Source organism: Ovis aries, chromosome X, assembly GCF_016772045.2.
Source record: "Ovis aries strain OAR_USU_Benz2616 breed Rambouillet chromosome X, ARS-UI_Ramb_v3.0, whole genome shotgun sequence".
Classification (NCBI taxonomy): domain Eukaryota; kingdom Metazoa; phylum Chordata; class Mammalia; order Artiodactyla; family Bovidae; genus Ovis; species Ovis aries.
In genome coordinates, this window is record NC_056080.1 from 52,890,525 (window position 1) to 52,909,311 (window position 18,787).

Here is an 18,787-nt window from a genome sequence, read left to right on the forward strand (position 1 = left end):
CTTCACTTTCTGCCACAAGGGTGGTGTCATCTGCATATCTGAGGTTACTGATATTTCTCTCGGCAATCTTGATTCAAATTTGTGCTTCTTCCAGCCCAGCGTTTCTCATGATGTACTCTGCATATAAGTTAAATAAGCAGGGTGACAATATATAGTCTTGACGTACTCCTTTTCCTATTTGGAACCAGTCTGTTGTTCCATGTCCAGTTCTATCTGTTGCTTCCTGACCTGCATATACGTTGCTCAAGAGGCCGGTCAGGTGGTCTGGGATTCCCATCTCTTTCAGAATTTTCCATAGTTTATTGTGATCCACACAGTCAAAGGCTTTGGCATAGTCAATAAAGCAGAAATAGATGTTTTCTGGAACTCTCTTGCTTTTTCAGTGATCCAGCAGATATTGGCAATTTGATCTCTGGTTCCTCTGCCTTTTCTAAAACCAGCTTGAACATCTGGAAGTTCACGGTTCATGTATAGAGTCCCATTAATCATAAAGATGATTTGGTAGCAATAATATGTTTGTTATCTGTTTGCTATGTGTCAGCCACTTAGCTGAATGCTTTCTATGCATTATCTTACTGATTTCTCACACACACTCACAAATCCTAGGTAAACAGGGAACTGTGGGATGCTCAGCCAGCTCATTGATGCCTAGGCTGAATTTTGTGATCTCACACACTATTCTTTTACTTGGCAGATGTTTCGAGTCAATCTGGAGGAAATTGATAAGGTAGCTTATATAGTCTCATCAGCCTTCAGGAATCCTCTACAGGCATACTGAGAGTGTAAGCTGGGAAAGGGCTGCAGTGGGAGGGAGGCTTCTGCTTTTTATTTGTTCATGGTACTACTCCATCTTTGTCTTTTCCTTCCCCACACCCCCTTAGGAAGTCAGGAAAGACAGAGCCTAAAACTCCCTTTTCTATCATCCACACGTTGTTGGAGCCCTGCACACAAGAGTAGTGCCCCTTTATGATTGTCTGGAGGGTTAGAAGCCTGGGTTACTCCTACTGTCAGATTTTCTGTTTCTCTAGAAGCTTCCGTGTCTCTTTCTATCAGGCTTGGTAGAGTGGTTCTCAAGGGAAGGCTTCCTGGTGTGGGTGAATCATGATGGGCAGGAGCATCAGTGGGGCAGTGTCTAGAATTCTCTTGGAACTAAGGGGTCTGGAAGAGAAAGAAGGGACTCACATTGGCTGGGTGCCCGGATCATACCTGGCTGACAAGCATTCTGTCCTCTCAGTAACTTGGGGAGAGGAGAATGTAATTTTCCCATTTTACGAATAGGAGACTAGGCTCAAAGTCTTAAGTGCCTTCCCCAGGATCATATAGAGCTTGAAGCATAGACGGGGCAGAATTCTCCCATATCTGAAGAATCTGGGAGAAGCTAGCCTAGTGAGCTGGCTGGTGTGTTTTTTGTTTTGTTTTGTTTTGCAGATGGCTACTGGATGTAAACCTTCTCTCTGTCCCATTATTCCCCTAGGACCAAGGACACACCCAAGCTAGATCTTCTCATGGTGATTCTGAGTGTCATTTTATGAATGGCAACAAGGCCAATGAGGGTAAGTGGCTGGGTTGGCAGCTGAATCGGAGGAGGGGGTTGTGGTCAAAATTGCACACGTTCATTTTCTATCCCTGTTTCCTTTTGCCTCCCCTTGCAGCTGTCATCTGGGATGTGCTGCACAAGTTGGGGCTGTGCCCTGGGTATGATTGGGCTCTGTCAGTGCTTGTTGTCCGTGTTGTGCTTTGGCAAGAGAGAATGGTCCCAGGATTGCATCAGTATGGTGGTCTGGTGGTGTGGGCGGATGTGCTGGACTGGGTCCAGAGTTCTGACCTGGGTGGATAGGGAAATGGTCCTGAACTCTCTGCTTCCTCTTTCTCCTATGTCCTCTTTCTGTTCTAATCTGATATATAAGATAGACCTTAGGGCATTCCTGATAAGAACCATCTGACCTCAGCTGCCTGCTTCTAGTGACCCTGTGTTCATTACTTTCCTAACTTAATTGAGATGGCCTCATGTACTAGAGAGGTCTCTTCCACATTGGGACATGCCTCTGCCCCCATGTGGGAAGATCTGATCTTGGTTCATGGGTTATTTTCCCCATTGTCAGGGTAAGGCACTCACTCTTAGGGGAAGTGAGGAAGCTCATCACAGATGAGTTTGTGAAGCAAAATTAAGTGGTGTTTGGGGGCTTTGTCAGGACCTGAAGTGTTCTGGGTGTGCCAGTCTGGTCCAGAAAGTGCTTGATCAGCCCTTTTCTTACACTAACTTTAGACATATGGGCATTATGTTTCCTAGAACTAAGTGAGTCCAGTCCACAATTACCATGGTGGACCATACCAGAGCTGGGCCAGACCAAACACAAAATCCTTGCTATGGGGTATGCTCAGAGCAGAATGCCTAGAGAATGGCTTCTCTGTTTACAACACACCCAATAGAAACTTGGGTTTACTCCTCATAGGTGGCAGAATACTTTGGCCTCCCTGTGACACCATACCCTATACATGCCTCCCCTGTAACACCAAGTGACTGCTTTGTACAGAGCCAATGGGAAATGGCTCAATATTGTAGGTCAAGACAATGAAATATGGTTTGGAGTTAGTCTGGGGAAGGAGGGCCTTGGAAATCCTTCTCCAGGAGCTGAGTTTAATACTTGATTGGAGGATGGTTGCCACCTGGAACCAAGTGGTTAGACAACAGGTTTGCTTGGTTAGAAGCAAGTTTCATTTCCTTTCTCCAAGGTACCTGGAATACAAGAGGGTCCCCGACAGCAGACCACCTGAATATGAGTTCTTCTGGGGCTTGTGCTCCTACCAAGAGATTAGCAAGATGAAAGTACTCAAGTTTGCCTGTAAGGTAATAGAAGAGCTTCCCTTACTTGGCATATTAAGGGTACAGGATACACCTGGCTGGGGCAGGCAGTGTACAGGAATGGACAGGTACAGGGTAGCCTGCAGTTCATATATAAACATATGGAACTTAATTTATGTCCCAGAATGCTGCTTGACTTAAAGTTTACATCATTTCATTCATTATTCATAATTTATATTAGTCTCCTTAACTGCTATAACAAAATATCATAAACTGAGTAGTTTAAACAACAGAAACAGGAACTTCCCTGGTGGTCCAATGGCTAAGACTACACTCCCAATGCAGGGGGCTGGGGTTCAATACGTGGTCAGGGAACTCGGTCCCACATGCCCCAACTAAGAATTCACCCACATGCCACAAGTAAAGCTTGGTGCAGCCAAGAAAACAAACAAACAAACAAACAAACAAACAAAAACACACACACACACAAAAACACACAAAACAAAAACAAAAACAAAAACAAAAACCAGAAACATTTTATTATAGTCCTGAAGGCTAGAAGTCTTAGATCAAGGTCCAGGAGCATTAGTTTCTAATGAAACCTCTCCTGGCTTGCAGAGTTCACGCGTTCGTGTGTTCATTGTGGAAAGAGAGTTCTTTTTTAAAATAAATATTTGTTTTTAATTGGAGGATAATTGCCATACAATATTTTGTTGGTTTCTGCATTTATTAACATAAATCAGCTATAGGTATACACATGTTTCCTTACTCTTGAACCTCCCTCCAATCCCAGCCCTCTAGATTTTCACAGAACACCAGGTCTAGCTCCCTGTATCATACAGCAAATTCCCACTGGCTATTTGTTGTACATATGGTACTGTATGTGTTTCTATGCTACTCTTTCCATTTGTCCCATTCTCTCCTTTCCTGCACCCCTTCCATGTCCATAAGCCTGTTCTCTATGTCTGTCTCCATTGCTGCCCTGCAAATAGGTTCATCAGTGCTGTGTTTCTAGATCCCATATATATGCATTAATATATGATATTTGTTCTTCTCTTTCTGACTTACTTCACTCTGTATAATGGGAAAGCCTCTTCTTAAAAGGACACTAATCTTATTGGATCAGGAACCCACCATTATGACATCATTAAACTTTACTTCCAGAAAAGCTCTACCTCCAGATATAGTCACATTCGAGGTTGGTGCTTCAACATATTAATTTTGGTGGGACAAAAGCATTCAGTCCATAACATACTTACTCTTTTATCATTTCTCCTTATCTCTTATCATGCAAGGTAACAGGAGAGCTGCCTGACTTGACATATTAAGGGTACAAGATGTCCCTGACTGGGGAAAGCAGTATACAGTGATGGGCAGCTTGCAGTTCATTTGCGATAGGAGAGTCAGTATGAAGACAGAGATGAAGACATTTAGGCTCAGTGACATTAAGTAGCTTGTCCAAGGTCACATAGCACCTGAATTATCAGAACTGAAATTGGATCTCAGGATTGACCCATGATAGAGCCCTAACAACTAAGAATTTTTTAAAATGCTACTCTGAGTTTTATACAAAGCCCATGGTATGTACTTAATACATAATTACAAATGTTATTTTTTATTATAATGATTGTAATTCTCATTTCAGGTGCAAAAGAAAGACCCCAAGGACTGGGCCGTGAAGTACCAGGAAGCAATGGAGATGCAAGTCCAAGCTGCAGCTGTGGCTATAGTTGAGGCTGAGGCCAGGGCTGAGGCAAGAGCCCAAATGGTGATTGAAGAGGAAGCTGTGGCTGGGCCCTGGAATTGGGATGACATGGATATCGACTGTCTAACAAAGGAAGAGTTAGGCGATGATGCTCACACCTGGAACAGATTTTCACTTGAAATTCAGGCCAGAGCCCAAGAAAATGCAAACGCCAGTGCCAGCATTGACTTCAGCAGAGAAGCTAGCACCAGTGCTAGCTATAGTGATGGTTCTAGTATTAGCTTAGGTGGTGTACCAAGCCCTGGTAATGGCTTTGGTGGCAAAGCTGGTATTAGCTTTGGTGGCACATGCAGCACCAGTGCTAGCTTCAGCAGTGTGGCCAGTATTTACTTTGATGGCACACCCAGCACTTGCTCCACTTTCAGTGGTGGAGCCAGCATTAGCTTTAGTGGTACAGCCAACACCAGCTCTAGTTTCAGCAGTGAAGCCAGTATTAGCTTTGGTGGCATACCTTGCACCAGTGCCAACTTCAGTGATGAGGTCAGCTGTAGTTTCAGTGACCTGCTCAACACCAATACCAGTTTCAATGGTGGAGCCAGCTCTGGTTTTGGAGGCACACTCAGTACCACTGCTGGTTTCAGTGATGCACTCATTACGAGCACCAACCTTGGCAGTACACTTGGCACCAGTGCAGTCTTTAGTGGTGCACTTAGCACCAACACTCGCCTAGGTGGCACACTCAGCACTAGTGGCTACATTGGTGGGTCTCCCAGTTCTAGTGCTAGTTTGGTGGCACACTTAGAACCAGTATCTGCTTTGGTGGCTCTTCTAGCACCAGCACTGGTTTTGATGGTGTACTCAGTACCAGTGTCTCCTTTAGCAGCTCTTTCAACAGTTGCACTAACTTTGGTGATACACTCAGCACCAATCTTGGCTTTGGAGGCACACACAGCACCAGTGCTGGTTTTAGCAGTGCTGTCAGTATTAGCACTGGCTTCAGCAGTGTTTAGTTCAGTTCAGTTGCTCAGTCGTGTCCAACCCTTTGTGATTCCATGAATCGCAGCACACCAGGCCTCCCTGTCCATCACCAACTCCCGGAGTTTACCCAAACTCATGTCCATTGAGTTGGTGTCCATCCAGCCATCTCATCCTTGGTCATCCTCTTCTCCTGCCCACAGTCCCTCCCAGCATCAGGGTCTTTTCCAATGAGTCAACTCTTTGAATGAGGTGGCCAAAGTACTGGAGTTTCAGCTTCAGCGTCAATCCTTCCAAAGAACACCCAGGATGGATCTCCTTTAGAATGGACTGATTGGATCTCATTGCAATCCAAGGGACTCTCAAGAGTCTTCTCCAACACCACAGTTCAAAAGCTTCAATTCTTCGGTGCTCAGCCTTCTTCACATTCCAATTCTCACATCCAAACATGACTACTGGAAAAACCATAGCCTTGACTAGACGGACCTTTGTTGGCAAAATAATGTCTCTGCTTTTTAATAAGCTGTCTAGGTTGGTCATAACTTTCCTTCCAAGGAGTAAGTGTCTTTTAATTTCATGGCTGCAGTCACCATCTGCAGTGATTTTGGAACCCCAAAATATAAAGTCTGCCACTGTTTCCATTGTTTCCCATTCTATTTGCCATGAAGTGATGGGACCAGATGCCATGATCTTCATTTTCTGAATGTTGAGCTTTAAGCCAGCGTTTTCACTCTCCTCTTTCACTCTCATCAAGAGGCTTTTTAGTTCCTCTTCACTTTCTGCCATAAGGGTGGTGTCATCTGCATATCTGAGGTTATTGATCTTTTTCCCGGCAATCTTGATTGCAACTTGTGCTTCTTCCAGCCCAGGGTTTCTCATGATGTACTCTGCATATAAGTTAAATAAGCAGGGTGACAATATACAGCCTTGATGTACTCCTTTTCCTATTTGGAACCAGTCTGTTGTTTCATGTCCAGTTCTAACTGCTGCTTCCTGACCTGCATACAGATTTCTCAAGAGGCAGGTCAGGTGGTCTGGTATTTCCACCTCTTTCAGAATTTTCCACAGTTTCTTGTGATCCACACAGTCAAAGACTTTGGCATAGTCAATAAAGCAGAAATAAATGTTTTTCTGGAACTCTCTTGCTTTTTCAATGAACCTGGGGATGTTGGCAATTTGATCTCTGGTTCATCTGCCTTTTTTTTATTTTTTCTTTTTTGTTTTTACTTTATTTTACTTTACAGTACTGTATTGGTTTTGCCATACATTGACATGAATCCACTATGGGTGTATACAAGCTCCCAATCCTGAATCCCCCTCCCACCTTCCACCCCATATCATTTCTCTGGGTCATCCCCATGCACCAGCCCCAAGCATCCTGTATCCTGTATCGAACATAGACTGGCACTTTGTTTCTTACATGATAGTATACATGTTTCAATGCCATTCTCCCAAATCATCCCACCCTCTCCCTCTCCCTCTCCCTCATAGTCCAAAAGTCCATTCTATACATTTGTGTCTCTTTTGCTGTCTTGCATACAGGTTCCTCATTACCATCTTTCTAAATTCCATATATATGTGTCAGTATACTGTATTGGTGTTTTTCTTTCTGGCTTACTTCACTCTGTATTTCTAAAACCAGCTTGAACATCAGGAAGTTCACGGTTCACATATTGCTGAAGCCTGGCTTGGAGAATTTTGAGCATTACTTTACTAGCATGTGAGATGAGTGCAATTGTGCAGTAGTTTGAGCATTCTTTGGCATTGCCTTTCTTTGGGATTGGAATGAAAATGGACCTTTTCCAGGTCTGTGGCCACTGCTGAATTTTCCAAATTTGCTGGCATAATGAGTGCAGCACTTTCACAGCATCGTCTTTTAGGATTTGAAATAGCTCAATTGGAATTCCATGACCTCCACTAGTTTTGTTTGTAGTGATGCCTTCTAAGGCCCACTTGACTTCTCATTCAAGGATGTCTGGAACTAGGTGAGTGATCACACCATCGTGATTATCTGGGTCATGAAGATCTTTTTTGTACAGTTCTTCCGTGCATTCTTGCCACCTCTTCTTAATATCTTCTGCTTCTGTTAGGTCCATACCATTTCTGTCCTTTATGGAGCCCACCTTTGCATGAAATGTTCCCTTGGTATCTCTAATTTTCTTGAAGAGATCTCTAGTCTTTCCCAATCTGTTGTTTTCCTCTATTTCTTTGCACTAATCGCTGAGGAAAGCTTTTTTATCTCTTCTTGCTATTCTTTGGAACTCTGCATTCAGATGCTTATATCTTTCCTTTTCTCCTTTGCTTTTGGATTCTCTTTTCACAGCTATTTGTAAGGCCTCCCCAGACAGCCATTTTATTTTTTTGCATTTCTTTTCCATGGAGATGGTCTTGATCCCTGTCTCCTGTACAATGTCACAAAGCTCCATCCATAGTTCATCAGGCACTCTATCAGAACTAGGCCCTTAAATCTATTTCTCACTTCCACTGTATAATCATAAGGGATTTTATTTAGGTCATACCTGAATGGTCTAGTGGTTTTGCCTACTTTCTTCAATTTATGTCTGAATTTGGCAATAGGGAGTTCATGATCTGAGCCACAGTCAGCTCCCAGTCTTGTTTTTGCTGACTGTATAAGGCTTCTCCATCTTTGGCTGCAAAGAATATAATCAATGTGATTTCAGTGTTGACCATCTGGTGATGTCCATGTGTAGAGACTTCTCTCGTGTTGTTGGAAGAGGGTGTTCGCTATGACCAGTTCATTCTCTTGGCAAAACTCTATTAGCCTTTGCCCTGCTTCATTCTGTACTCCAAGGCCAAATTTACTTGTTCCTCCTGGTGTTTCTTGACTTCCTCCTTTTGCATTCTAGTCCCCTATAATGAAAAGGACATCTTTTTTGGGTGTTAGTTCTAAAAGGTCCTGTAGGTCTTCATAGAACCGTTCAACCTTCAGCATTACCAGTTGAGGCATAGGCTTGGATTACCATGATATTGAATGATTTGCCTTGGAAACAGAGACAATTCTGTCGTTTTTGAGATTGCATGCAAATACTGCATTTCAGACTCTTTTGTTGACAATGCTGGCTACTCCATTTCTTCTAAGGGATTCCTGCCCACATTAGTAGATATAATGGTCATCTGAGTTAAATTCACCCATTCCAGTCCATTTTAGTTCACTGATTCCTAGAATGTTGATGTTCATTCTTTCCATCTCCTGTTTGACTACTTCCAATTTGCCTTGATTCATGGACCTAACATTCCAGATTCTTATGCAATATTGCTCTTACAGCATCAGACCTTGCTTCTATCACCAGTCACATCCACAACTGGGTATTGTTTTTCTTTGACTCCATCCCTTCATTCTTTCTGGAGTTATTTCTCCACTGATCTCCAGTAGCATATTGGGCACCTACCGACCTGGGGCATTCCTCTTTCAGTATCCTATCATTTTGTCTTTTCATACTGTTCATGGGGTTCTCAAGGCAGGAATACTGAAGTGGTTTGCCATTTCCTTCTCCAGTGGACCACATTCTGTCAGACCTCTCCACCATGACCAGCCCATCTTGGGAGGCCCCACACGGCATGGCTTAGTTTTATTGAGTTAGACAAGGCTGTGGTCCATGTGATTAGACTGAGTAGTTTTCTGTGATTATGGTTTCAGTGTGTCTGCCTTCTGATGCCTCTCGCAACACCTACCGTCTTACTTGGGTTTCTCTTACCTTGGGCGTGGGGTATCTCTTCACAGTTGCTCCAGCAAAGTGCAGCCACTGCTCCTTACCTTGGACGAGGGGTATCTCCTCACAGCCTCCCCTCCTCACCTTGAACATGGAGTAGCTCCTCTCGGCCCTCCTGCGCCCATATTTATCTCATTTTTATGAATACTGCTAATAAATTTCAGCGGTCCTTCCCATGGAATCAAGGTACATCCTGGAATCTTTGTCCATGCAGCAGTCTTAGCAGATATCACCAATCAGCTGAGGGTGACATGCTATGAAAATAATCTGTTTGCCAACTCTGCTTTTTGTGTCCTATCATATTTGGTATCATAGTTGCTTTAAATTTGCAAAATGAATTTCAGTTTGTTCTGTATTTTATTGTGCTTAGGTTGATGTGGGTGACATTTTGGGTTTAGAAGAGCTAGAGATCAGCTTAGCTCTTTGGGGAAGGTGGGCTCTCACTTTAGACTAAAAGGAAAGTGTGACTTCAGTGGGATAGAGTCTTGGGGAAAGCATAGCAGACCAGCAGAAAATAGCTTAAGTCAAGCTCTAGAAGGGGAAGCCTGGAACAGAAGGCAAAGGGAGCAGGTTCTTGAGATTAAGTACAGTTTCATTTTGAGATAGCTAAAAATGGAGAGATAGAGAGGGACATAACTAAAGGTGGACATGGCAACAACAGAGGATTTTCTTGGGATAGGAGAAAGACCCAAGCATGTTGCATAGATTATGAGTGCAAAAGCCAATAAAGAAGGACAGGATATAGATGTGGAATAATCAAGAACTGACTGAATCAACTTATCCTGGAGAAGATGGGATGGATAGAATACCAGAGAATAGAGAGTGGCCCTGACTTTGAACAGAATTTAATGGTGGCAGTGGAAGAAGATAAATGTAGATTTTCTTCAAGCAGTGATCATCAACCCTGTAATAGATCCCGATTTAAAAAATGGTGTGGATTATACAAGGTTTTGGGTCTTGCTGGTGGTTGTGATAAGAGGAAAAAAAGGTAAAAAAAAAAAGGCAGGGGGTGTATGAGTCTGTATCTTCACAACTGAGTTGCTGGTACCTGCCCATAGTAGCTGCATGGAGATTGGCTGGAGACAGAAAGTAGGATCCAAAATGGCCAGGGATGGAAGAAAAATGAAAAGGGAGAGGACTGATGGATGGGGAGATACTGAAGGAATCAAAGGACTTATACTCAATGCAGTGCAAGGGTAAATATTGTTCATTCAAGAAATACTACATACATACCTGCTGTGTGGGAGGATGACACAGAGAGTTATAAGGAATAGGGGGCCAGTGGTCAGATAGTGAGATGCTTGTATTTAAGAAGCCAAACTGGGGAGAAGTCTAGATGATGCCAGCCAAGGTCCATGGAGTGAATGACTGAAGTGAAGATGATCACTGAAGTTGAGGGGGCAGGGCACCAGGTGACCAGGGTATTTGGATCATTTATATGGACGGTGAAATCAATCAGGATGGCAACAAGTTGGAGAAGAAAGGAGAACTGTGGTCTAAGTACAGATTCTTCTTGTACATGAGTCATGTTGCTCACCAAGGAACAAGGCCATAGGCACTCACATGGGTGCTCCACCTTCACATTTGAAGATGCTTCTCCAGAGCCCCTTTATCCAGGAAATTCTCACTGAGCCCATACCCCTACAGCACCAGAGCCATTTCATAAGGTCAGGATCTTAAGAAAATCTTGTAGGAGAAACCTCACAATGACCTCCTTTCTCCTTTTGTAGGTAGTAAGGGAAGTCTTTATTGATCAGGGAATAAGAATTAAGAAGGAACAAGTTTCATCTTGAGCTGGATAGTTCCTTGTTTATAGCTAGAAATCAAGGCCTATTTTGGAGCTGATGAAAGTTTCTTTACTGGAAGTGGGTCTCTTCCAGTGAGGCCAAGTTCAGAGTGTTCTCAGTGTAAGAAAAGAGAAATAATAGCAGCTCCTAAAGGTGAACCCAAGAAAGGACAGAGGCAGTTTGATGTCTAAGAAAAGGCTCAGTAGTGGGCAGGAACAGTGTCCAGGGCTTCTTCAGGTTCCCGGGTGATGTCCACATTCTGAGAGGAAAGAATCTAGTATTAGTAGGAAGGAACCAGTAGTCTGGAGCTCCCACCCTTCCCTGCCTCTTCTCAATGCCAGGCTCTCCTCTTTCAGCCAGTCCTGGATCCTGACTCTTTCCTTAGGCAAGCCTGGGGGAACCTCAGCCAGAGTCCTTTTAGGCAGGGTTGCTCTAGCCCTGCTTCTCTATGGTATCTCGAGTCTGGTCTGCAGTTCCTACATTTCTGGGTGCTGGTTTTTCTACATGTTGGTGGAAACACCCAAGCTCTGTGGGACTGGGGCTGCCTTTCTGCAGGGGAAGGTGCTTTCACAACACCCCAGCTTGAGCCACAGAGTCCCTCACCTACCTCAGGCTTCTCTCGATGTGTGTTTACAGCCTCCACATTCAGGTAGATGGACTCCACCTTGCAGCCTCGGAAAAGAACAACCCGTCCATCCATAAGCCACCCAGGTAAGCACAGGTCTCCCCTGAGGTATCATTCCCTCTCCCCATAAGCACCCACACCCCCAGCTCCATGTTGTGTGTGGATTATAGCTGCCCTTTATGGAGGGGAATTTAGACCAGCTGTGTGGTGTCTGGGGAAGACATCAGGCCTAAGAGGCAGGCTCTGCCCCTAATAGTCTCAGTGTTCTCTGAGCCTCCCTTGTCAATGGGAATGAGAATTAAGAAGAGATGATCTCTGCCCCACCCCCAGCTCTTTTCTGTGAGACAGAAACCTAATCTGTGTGATAAGGATGGCGCTCTGTGGAGCCTCCCAGCTATGTTAGGTGCTGAAATGTTAAAAGAATCTTGGGGCCACTACCTTGGGGCAACCAACTCCAGGTAAAGTTTATTTTGAGAACTATGTGGTTACTGCAAGATCAGAGGCGTGGAAGGCCACAAGGTAATTCTGGGGAGCCTCAAGAAAGAAGAGGGTGGTATCATTGGGGTTTGGAGCTGGCATAGGAGGCCCCAAACCTGTGGAAATCCCCCTTTCTCTGGTCCCTGGGGACCCTCTCTTCTACAGGTTTGTGCTATATGATTGGTGCTCTTGTAGAGACAGAGAAAGCTGGGGCCACATCCCAGATTTAGAGGCTACCTAAGTCCTTCCCTCATTGTCATCTTGCTACCACCAGTCCTGCCTCTACCAAGACATCTAACTATCTACCCAGGGAATTTCTCTTAGGACTTTGCTGGACAAATGGTAGGTACTGCAGGCATGCTCATAGTGTCTATATACTTTTCTGCAGATGACGGTGGGGGCACTCACCATAAGCCACAGGTGTAAGTTTGAGCACTGTGTGCAGAGGGCACTTGAGATAAGGCAACTCATCTGGAAAGGAGGAGAGAGCAGCTTTCAGAGGCAGGATGCTAGGGATGTCACCACCTCTCCGGGGCTCCAGGCTTAAAGCACTCTTCCCTTCCACCCCCTTCCCCATGGATATCTTTACCTGGGTCCTGCTCCCCCACACTCTTCAGGGGGCAGTGCTGAGAGCCCAGTGGGGAGGGAGGAAGAGAGCAGAGAGGCCTCAGCAACAAGGAGGATGGCAGGTCCTGGGGATAGGGGACAAACCCTGGATCCCCAGAAACCAACGATTGGCACTGTGGAGGTGGCCGACTTCCTCAACTGCAGGGCAGACATGAGACCAAGACAAGCCTCCCTCCCACCCTCACTCAGTCCTTCCATGGGGTCTCTCACCCCAAAGGTCACAACATGTCTCAGCCAGTGTTTTCTGAGGCCCTACTATGTGCTGGGGTCTTGGCTGAGGTGTGCATGCACCTTGGCAGCTCTTGCAGGTTTCTCCCCAGCCCAGGTCTGTGCCCTTTGACTCCTTGGACACTTGTTGATGGACAAGCATTCACTGATTCACTTGTGTTCAGTTCCTGATGATTTGCATGCAATGACTTGCATGGCCTTGATGGCAATCACCAGATATCCTCAAGGGAGCAGAAGACCAGCCACATTCCATGGATGAGGACCCTGATGCTCTGAGAGGGAAGACACTTGCCCTGAGTCCCACAGCAAGAATGTGGCAGTGCTGGGACTGGAACCCAGGATGCTTTGAGCCCAAATGTGTGCTCTGACCACTGCAGTCTGCTGTCACTGCCTTTGAGGGATGCACAGTGCTGTGTGGTGACACTCCCATCTCTCATTCCTCTCTGTAAACACCCACCCTCCTGATCACCCAGGAAACATATTCAGCTTTCCATCTCCCTTCATTGAACCAGAACCCACCCATCATGGCCTCCCTGCCCCTGAGGGTCATGCTAGGCTTTTCAGGCCTGCCACGGCCCACCCAGCCTCCTGACACACAAGATTTCCTGGGTAACCAATCTGCTCCTCCTCCTTGCCTTTGTCATAATCATCTTCAGGTGCTGGGTCCAGTGCTTTTGGTCCACTACCTCACTTCGTTCTCACTAACACTCTATGGGAGTTACTGTTCCTCACTGCATGCATGACAAAATAGATTCAGAGAAGGGAAGCAACTTGCCTGAGGTCTCTGACCCAGTTCTGCCACTGCCTACACAAGTGATCTCGACCCTGCCTTTTATTTCTCTGGTCCTCAAAGATCTTATCTCTTATAGCACAGGATTGGACCCAGCTGTAAGGTCCTATGGATCTGAGTTCTCAGTCACAGCATCTTCCTGAGTTTCAGTTTCCTTACCTCAGCATGTGCCCAGTCCTGCCTAGCCCAGCTCTTAGGACAGCTGTGAGAAGATGGCATGGCCTGTTCATGAAAGCAGGTAGTATGTGGGTAAAGCAGTGTGCAAATGGGAGATGCATGTGCTTCCCATGAACCCCACATGTGTCTGAGATAAGGTGTCTCTAGAATGCACCTGAGATTAGTGCCTCTCTCTGCCCCACTGAGCCCTGTGATCTTGGTCAAGTCACTTCATCTCTCAGAGCCTCCATTTCCTCTTCTGCACAGTCAGGGTTACAGGGCCAGCCTCACAGTCTCAAAAATAGTACTGAGCAGTAGAGATGTGAACAGCATCAGAAATCTAGCAGCACCACCCCATCCCCTGTCACCTTTTTTCCGTTGAGGAGATTGAGGACCAACCAAAGGAAATTACTTGTCCAATGTCAAGTTCTCAAGTCCCCCTGGTTCCAATTCTAGATGACTCCATATTATAAGAGCCCTTTGTTTGAAAGCTAGCTTCATAGAAAAGATACAAGTCTGCAGGACATTGTGTACTTCAAATATGACTTTGCACTGTTCCCACACATCCTTACTCCAGTATCCTGGAGATGCCAACACTTCAGCCTCCATGTCAGAAATAGACTTTCACACTTGGAGGTGACATGATAATCCTTTGCCAGGCCAGCTGCCCTAGCTTGCAATTTGTAATCAGTGTGTAGATACTCCATAAATAAAAATTTCCAGATTTTTTAATAAAAATAAATTATTGTTTAAAAATGAAAACACTGCTGTTTTGGAGAAATCATCCCTAGAGCAAAGACAGAAACCTATAATCAAAATCAAGACACTAGGGACTTCCCTGGTGGTCCAGTGATTAAGATTCCCGTGCTTCCATTGCAGGGGCGTGTTGGATCCCTGGTCAGGGAAATAAGATCCTCCATGCCACATGCACGATGTGGCCAAAAAGTTAAAAAAGAAAGTCACAAGAGGTCCCATTCCACCTGATGACAGTATGCCTTTGAGAAATACTGGCTCAGCTTTCTCAGGTTGAAAAAGACTGTAAAGGTTGGCTTTGAAAATGTTAACTCATAATAACACTGATATTAATAGTAACAGCTAATACTTATATGGCCCATACTTTGTATCATGAACTGTTCTAAGCTCTATAAATATGTTAATTTATTTAAACTTCATCATTCTCTCTGTTTTACAGATGAGGAAACTGAGAACAGAGCCTGCTGCCTGCTAAGTCGCTTTAGTTGTGTCTGACTCTTTGCGACCCCATGGACTGTTGCCTGTCAGGCTCCTCCATCCATGGGATTCTCCAAGCAAGAATACTGGAGTGGGTTGCCCGTGTACTCCTCCAGCGGATCTTGCTGACCCAGGGATCAAGCCCATGTCTCCTGTGGATTCTGCACTGTAGGCAGATTCTTTACCACTGAGCCACTGGGGAGAGGTTAAAGTAATTTCCCAAAGGTATCACGAGACAGAGTAAGAAATTGGACTCATGTACCCTTGTTCTAAATACTGTACTCTTAACTATTAAGATATAAACCACCAGTTTCTGGTGTCAGAGTCTCAACTTACATGCAGCTCCCATGCCAGGACCAGAGAGAAAAGTGGTACCTGAGCTTTTGTCCAGAAAGTAGGCCAGGAGGCACCGCATGACAGCCTGGTGGCAGATCACCAATACATTTTCTTGCCGTTCTAGCTCCATTATAACTGGCTCCAGACGCTGGACCAGATCCTCATAAGACTGAAAAGGAGAGAAACATTTGGGTAAGAAGGGGAGATGAGGCACATTTGCCCTGAGGAGAAGAACTCTAGACCAGGAATCAGGAAAACTTGATTTTGGTGCTAGTTCAGTTGTTGGTCAGCAGTATGACCTTGGGCAACTCACTTCCTTCCTTCCTAGGGCCTTACTTTTTATCTATTAAATGGGGTAATCAATATAATGGAGTAGATAACAATAACAATAATAAAACTTTCCATTAAAAAAAAATCCCTAGAAAAGCTGGATAAAATAAATGTTTGCATTGCTGATCTTTCAAGAAAACAAAACATTATGAATATAGGGTTCCCAAATGAAGGAAAACTTGGGAAAAAGAGTGATAAATGGATATAGAAGCCATAATTCCCATGAGGGCATCTGCCAATCACAGTATCCAAGAGTCTTGAGCTTTTAAAACATAATAGAATTATGAGATGAAGCCTTAGGTGTGTATAGGGTAGGGATTTGGGAATGAGACTCTCAGATAAATCTGAGACCTTCAAAGGACTACATCCTCAATAAAATTATAAGCTAAAAAATATATCCACAGGCAAAGGGAAACAATAAGAAAATGTGTCTCTGCCTGACTTAGGTGGAAAAAATTAGGAAAAGCCTCCACTAAGAATGTATAACCCCAAACGTATTGTTAAATAGATTTGTGGTTCTGAATTATATTATCCATGTGTTTCAGAAAATGCTAAGCTGAGAGTTTAATAAAAAGTGATTTCAAGTCATTTGCTTCCAGTAGTGTCTGGAAGAAGCAAATGTAAATTCTCTCTAGATTCTCTCAACTGAGGCTGCATGGATTTCCTACAGATAAATTTTTGTCAAACTGAGGCTCATATAACAGACACAGAAAATAAGCTATAATAAAAATAAACAGAAACAACAAGAACTCTAACAACTTAAGATAAAGGATCCACAATATAAAATAAATATTCTCGAGATTTTTAGAAAAGTAAAAGATTTACTCAAAAATACAAGGAAGAAATAAGATGCTATTGAATATAAGATCCAGATTTGAAAAAAAATTAAGTAGAATTTTTATAAATGAAGAATATATTCATTAAAATGGAAAACTCAATGGATAGAGTATGCAGAGCATTAAATAAAATATTTTGGAAAACAGAGCTGAAGAAATTACTCAGAATGTAGCAAAGAGATCAAAAATAAGAAGTTTGGAGACATGAAACATAGAGGTAAAACTAACACATATCTAGTTGAATTTCTAGAAGGAGATAATAAAGAAAATATGAGAAAGGAATAGCTAAAGATATAATGCCTGGGAATTTTCTAGAATTGATGAAGAATCTCAGCTCTCAGATTCAGGAATTCCAATTAATTCTGAGCAAGATAAATTAAAAGAAATAAACATTTAGACATATCAGAGTGAAACTTAAAAGCAATAGAGATCCAAAGACCCTAAAAGCAGCCAGAGAGAAAAGAAATAACAATTAGACTTGTAGGAAACTTCTTAGACATGTTAGAAACCAGAAGACAGTGGGGATGATAACTACAGAGAGAAAATTTTCTTCCTAGTGTTTTATACCTTGCCAAAGTACCATTTAGGATTGAGGACCACCCCTCCAAAAGACATTTTTAAACAAAAGGAAAGGTGAGTCTACTACCAACAGATCCTCCCAAAGAAAATTCTAAAAAAAGATAGACATTTAACTCAGAAGGAAAACCTGAGATGTAACATGAAAGAATGATCAAAGGAATTGGTAAATATGTGGTTTAATCTAAATAAACACTGACTATATACAATTTTTTTTAGCTAGTAAAAATTATATTTTAATTAAGTAAGTGATTTCCCCCAATTTCTACTATATAAAATCCATCTAGGAGAACAGAATGGGGATGGGGTTCCTTAAAAAACTAAAAATAGAACTATCATGTGACCCAGCAATACCACTCCTAGTCATTTATCTGGAGAAAACCATAATTCAAAAAGATACATGCACTCCAATGTTCTTTGTAGCTCTATTTAAAAAAACTAAGACATGGAAGCAACCTAAATATCTATCAACACGAATGGATGGAGAAGAAGAACCTAAATGTCTATAAACAGATGAACTGAATATTAATATGTTCCATTGCATACATATAAATTTCATTGTGTATATATTAATTAACACATATAATGGAATATTACTCAGCCATCAAAAGAATGAAATAAGGCCATTTGCAGCAACATGGATGAACCTAGAGATTATCTGAAGTCAGACAGAAGAAGACAAATATCTTATGACATCACACATATGTGGAATCTAATTAGAAAATGATATAAATAATCTTATTTAGAAAACAGAAACAGACTTACAGATATCGAAAACAAGCTTATGGTTACCAAAGGAAAAATGTGGGAGGGGGGATAAATCAGGCACTTGGGATTAATAGACACACACAATTATATATAAGACAGATAATCAGTAACAGCCAGTTGAATAACACAAGGAACTTTTCAATATTATGTAATAAACTATATGCGAAAAGAGCCCAAAAAAGAATAAGTATATGTATATGTGATACAGCATTGTAAATCAACTATAATCCAATAAAATTTTTTAAAAAGAAAAAATCCATCTATGTGGGTACAAAGTTTATTAATTGTTTGGAAGTAATTCTATTTTATCTAGAATTCATAATAATTTTACTTTGGTAATGTCAATTTAACCCCAAAATACAATATGTTGGCATTATAGGGACAAATAGTGATGTATTCTGATAGACTGGTATAAATTGAAGTGCTTCAGCAAGCATTCATTCAATTAACACTCACTGAGTAAGCTGTGCTTACAATAATAAATTTAATACTAACAATAATAATTCATTTGGGGAATAAGACACAAGTTTGAAGTAAGTAAAATAAAAAACAACAAACAATATAAGAGAAGGAGTGACCAGAGTTATAAAGTTTTTATATTGATTTAGGAGGCAGGTAGAGATATTGATTTTTAGTTTTTGTCAGTCATACATATTAAAATGTTAAGAGTAACTCTAAAAGCATAGAAAGAGATTGCATAACTCAAACATAGATGTAAAATTTTATCAATTCTAAAGAAGGGAGGAGAAGACAAAAAGTAACCAAGCCTAGAGAGCTCAAAATAAGAGAATAGAAGTAAATTTACAT

The 18,787-nt window shown here is 42.7% G+C and overlaps 2 protein-coding genes and 1 non-coding gene across 8 annotated transcripts in view; 2 read left to right on the forward strand and 1 right to left on the reverse strand.

The window, feature by feature from the left end:
- The window catches only part of LOC106990669 (trophinin), an 85,534-nt gene extending 67,299 nt beyond the window's left edge, over positions 1-18,235 (forward strand). The window contains 9 exon segments of the mRNA XM_042242315.2: positions 695-725; positions 728-782; positions 1,475-1,521; positions 1,524-1,553; positions 1,653-1,695; positions 2,103-2,174; positions 2,734-2,848; positions 4,449-5,289; positions 5,292-18,235. Of these exon segments, the coding sequence (XP_042098249.1) occupies positions 695-725; positions 728-782; positions 1,475-1,521; positions 1,524-1,553; positions 1,653-1,695; positions 2,103-2,174; positions 2,734-2,848; positions 4,449-5,289; positions 5,292-5,518 (1,461 nt within the window). The 3' untranslated portion in view covers positions 5,519-18,235.
- LOC114111841 (small nucleolar RNA SNORA11) lies at positions 2,370-2,498 on the forward strand. Its single transcript, XR_003587579.1, has one exon. It is a non-coding gene; the product is annotated as a small nucleolar RNA SNORA11 (small nucleolar RNA).
- The window catches only part of PFKFB1 (6-phosphofructo-2-kinase/fructose-2,6-biphosphatase 1), a 136,023-nt gene continuing 128,172 nt past the window's right edge, over positions 10,937-18,787 (reverse strand). For 5 of the 6 annotated variants that reach the window (XM_027963337.2, XM_015104880.3, XM_060407821.1 and 2 more), the window contains 4 exons: positions 15,510-15,639; positions 12,512-12,574; positions 11,609-11,673; positions 10,937-11,260 (listed from right to left, as the gene is read on the reverse strand). In XM_027963337.2, coding sequence (XP_027819138.1) covers positions 11,201-11,260; positions 11,609-11,673; positions 12,512-12,574; positions 15,510-15,639 — 318 coding nt within the window. In that variant the 3' untranslated portion in view covers positions 10,937-11,200. The remainder of the gene's footprint in view (positions 11,261-11,608; positions 11,674-12,511; positions 12,575-15,509; positions 15,640-18,787) is intronic. The other variant, XM_012106622.4, reaches the window with a different exon arrangement.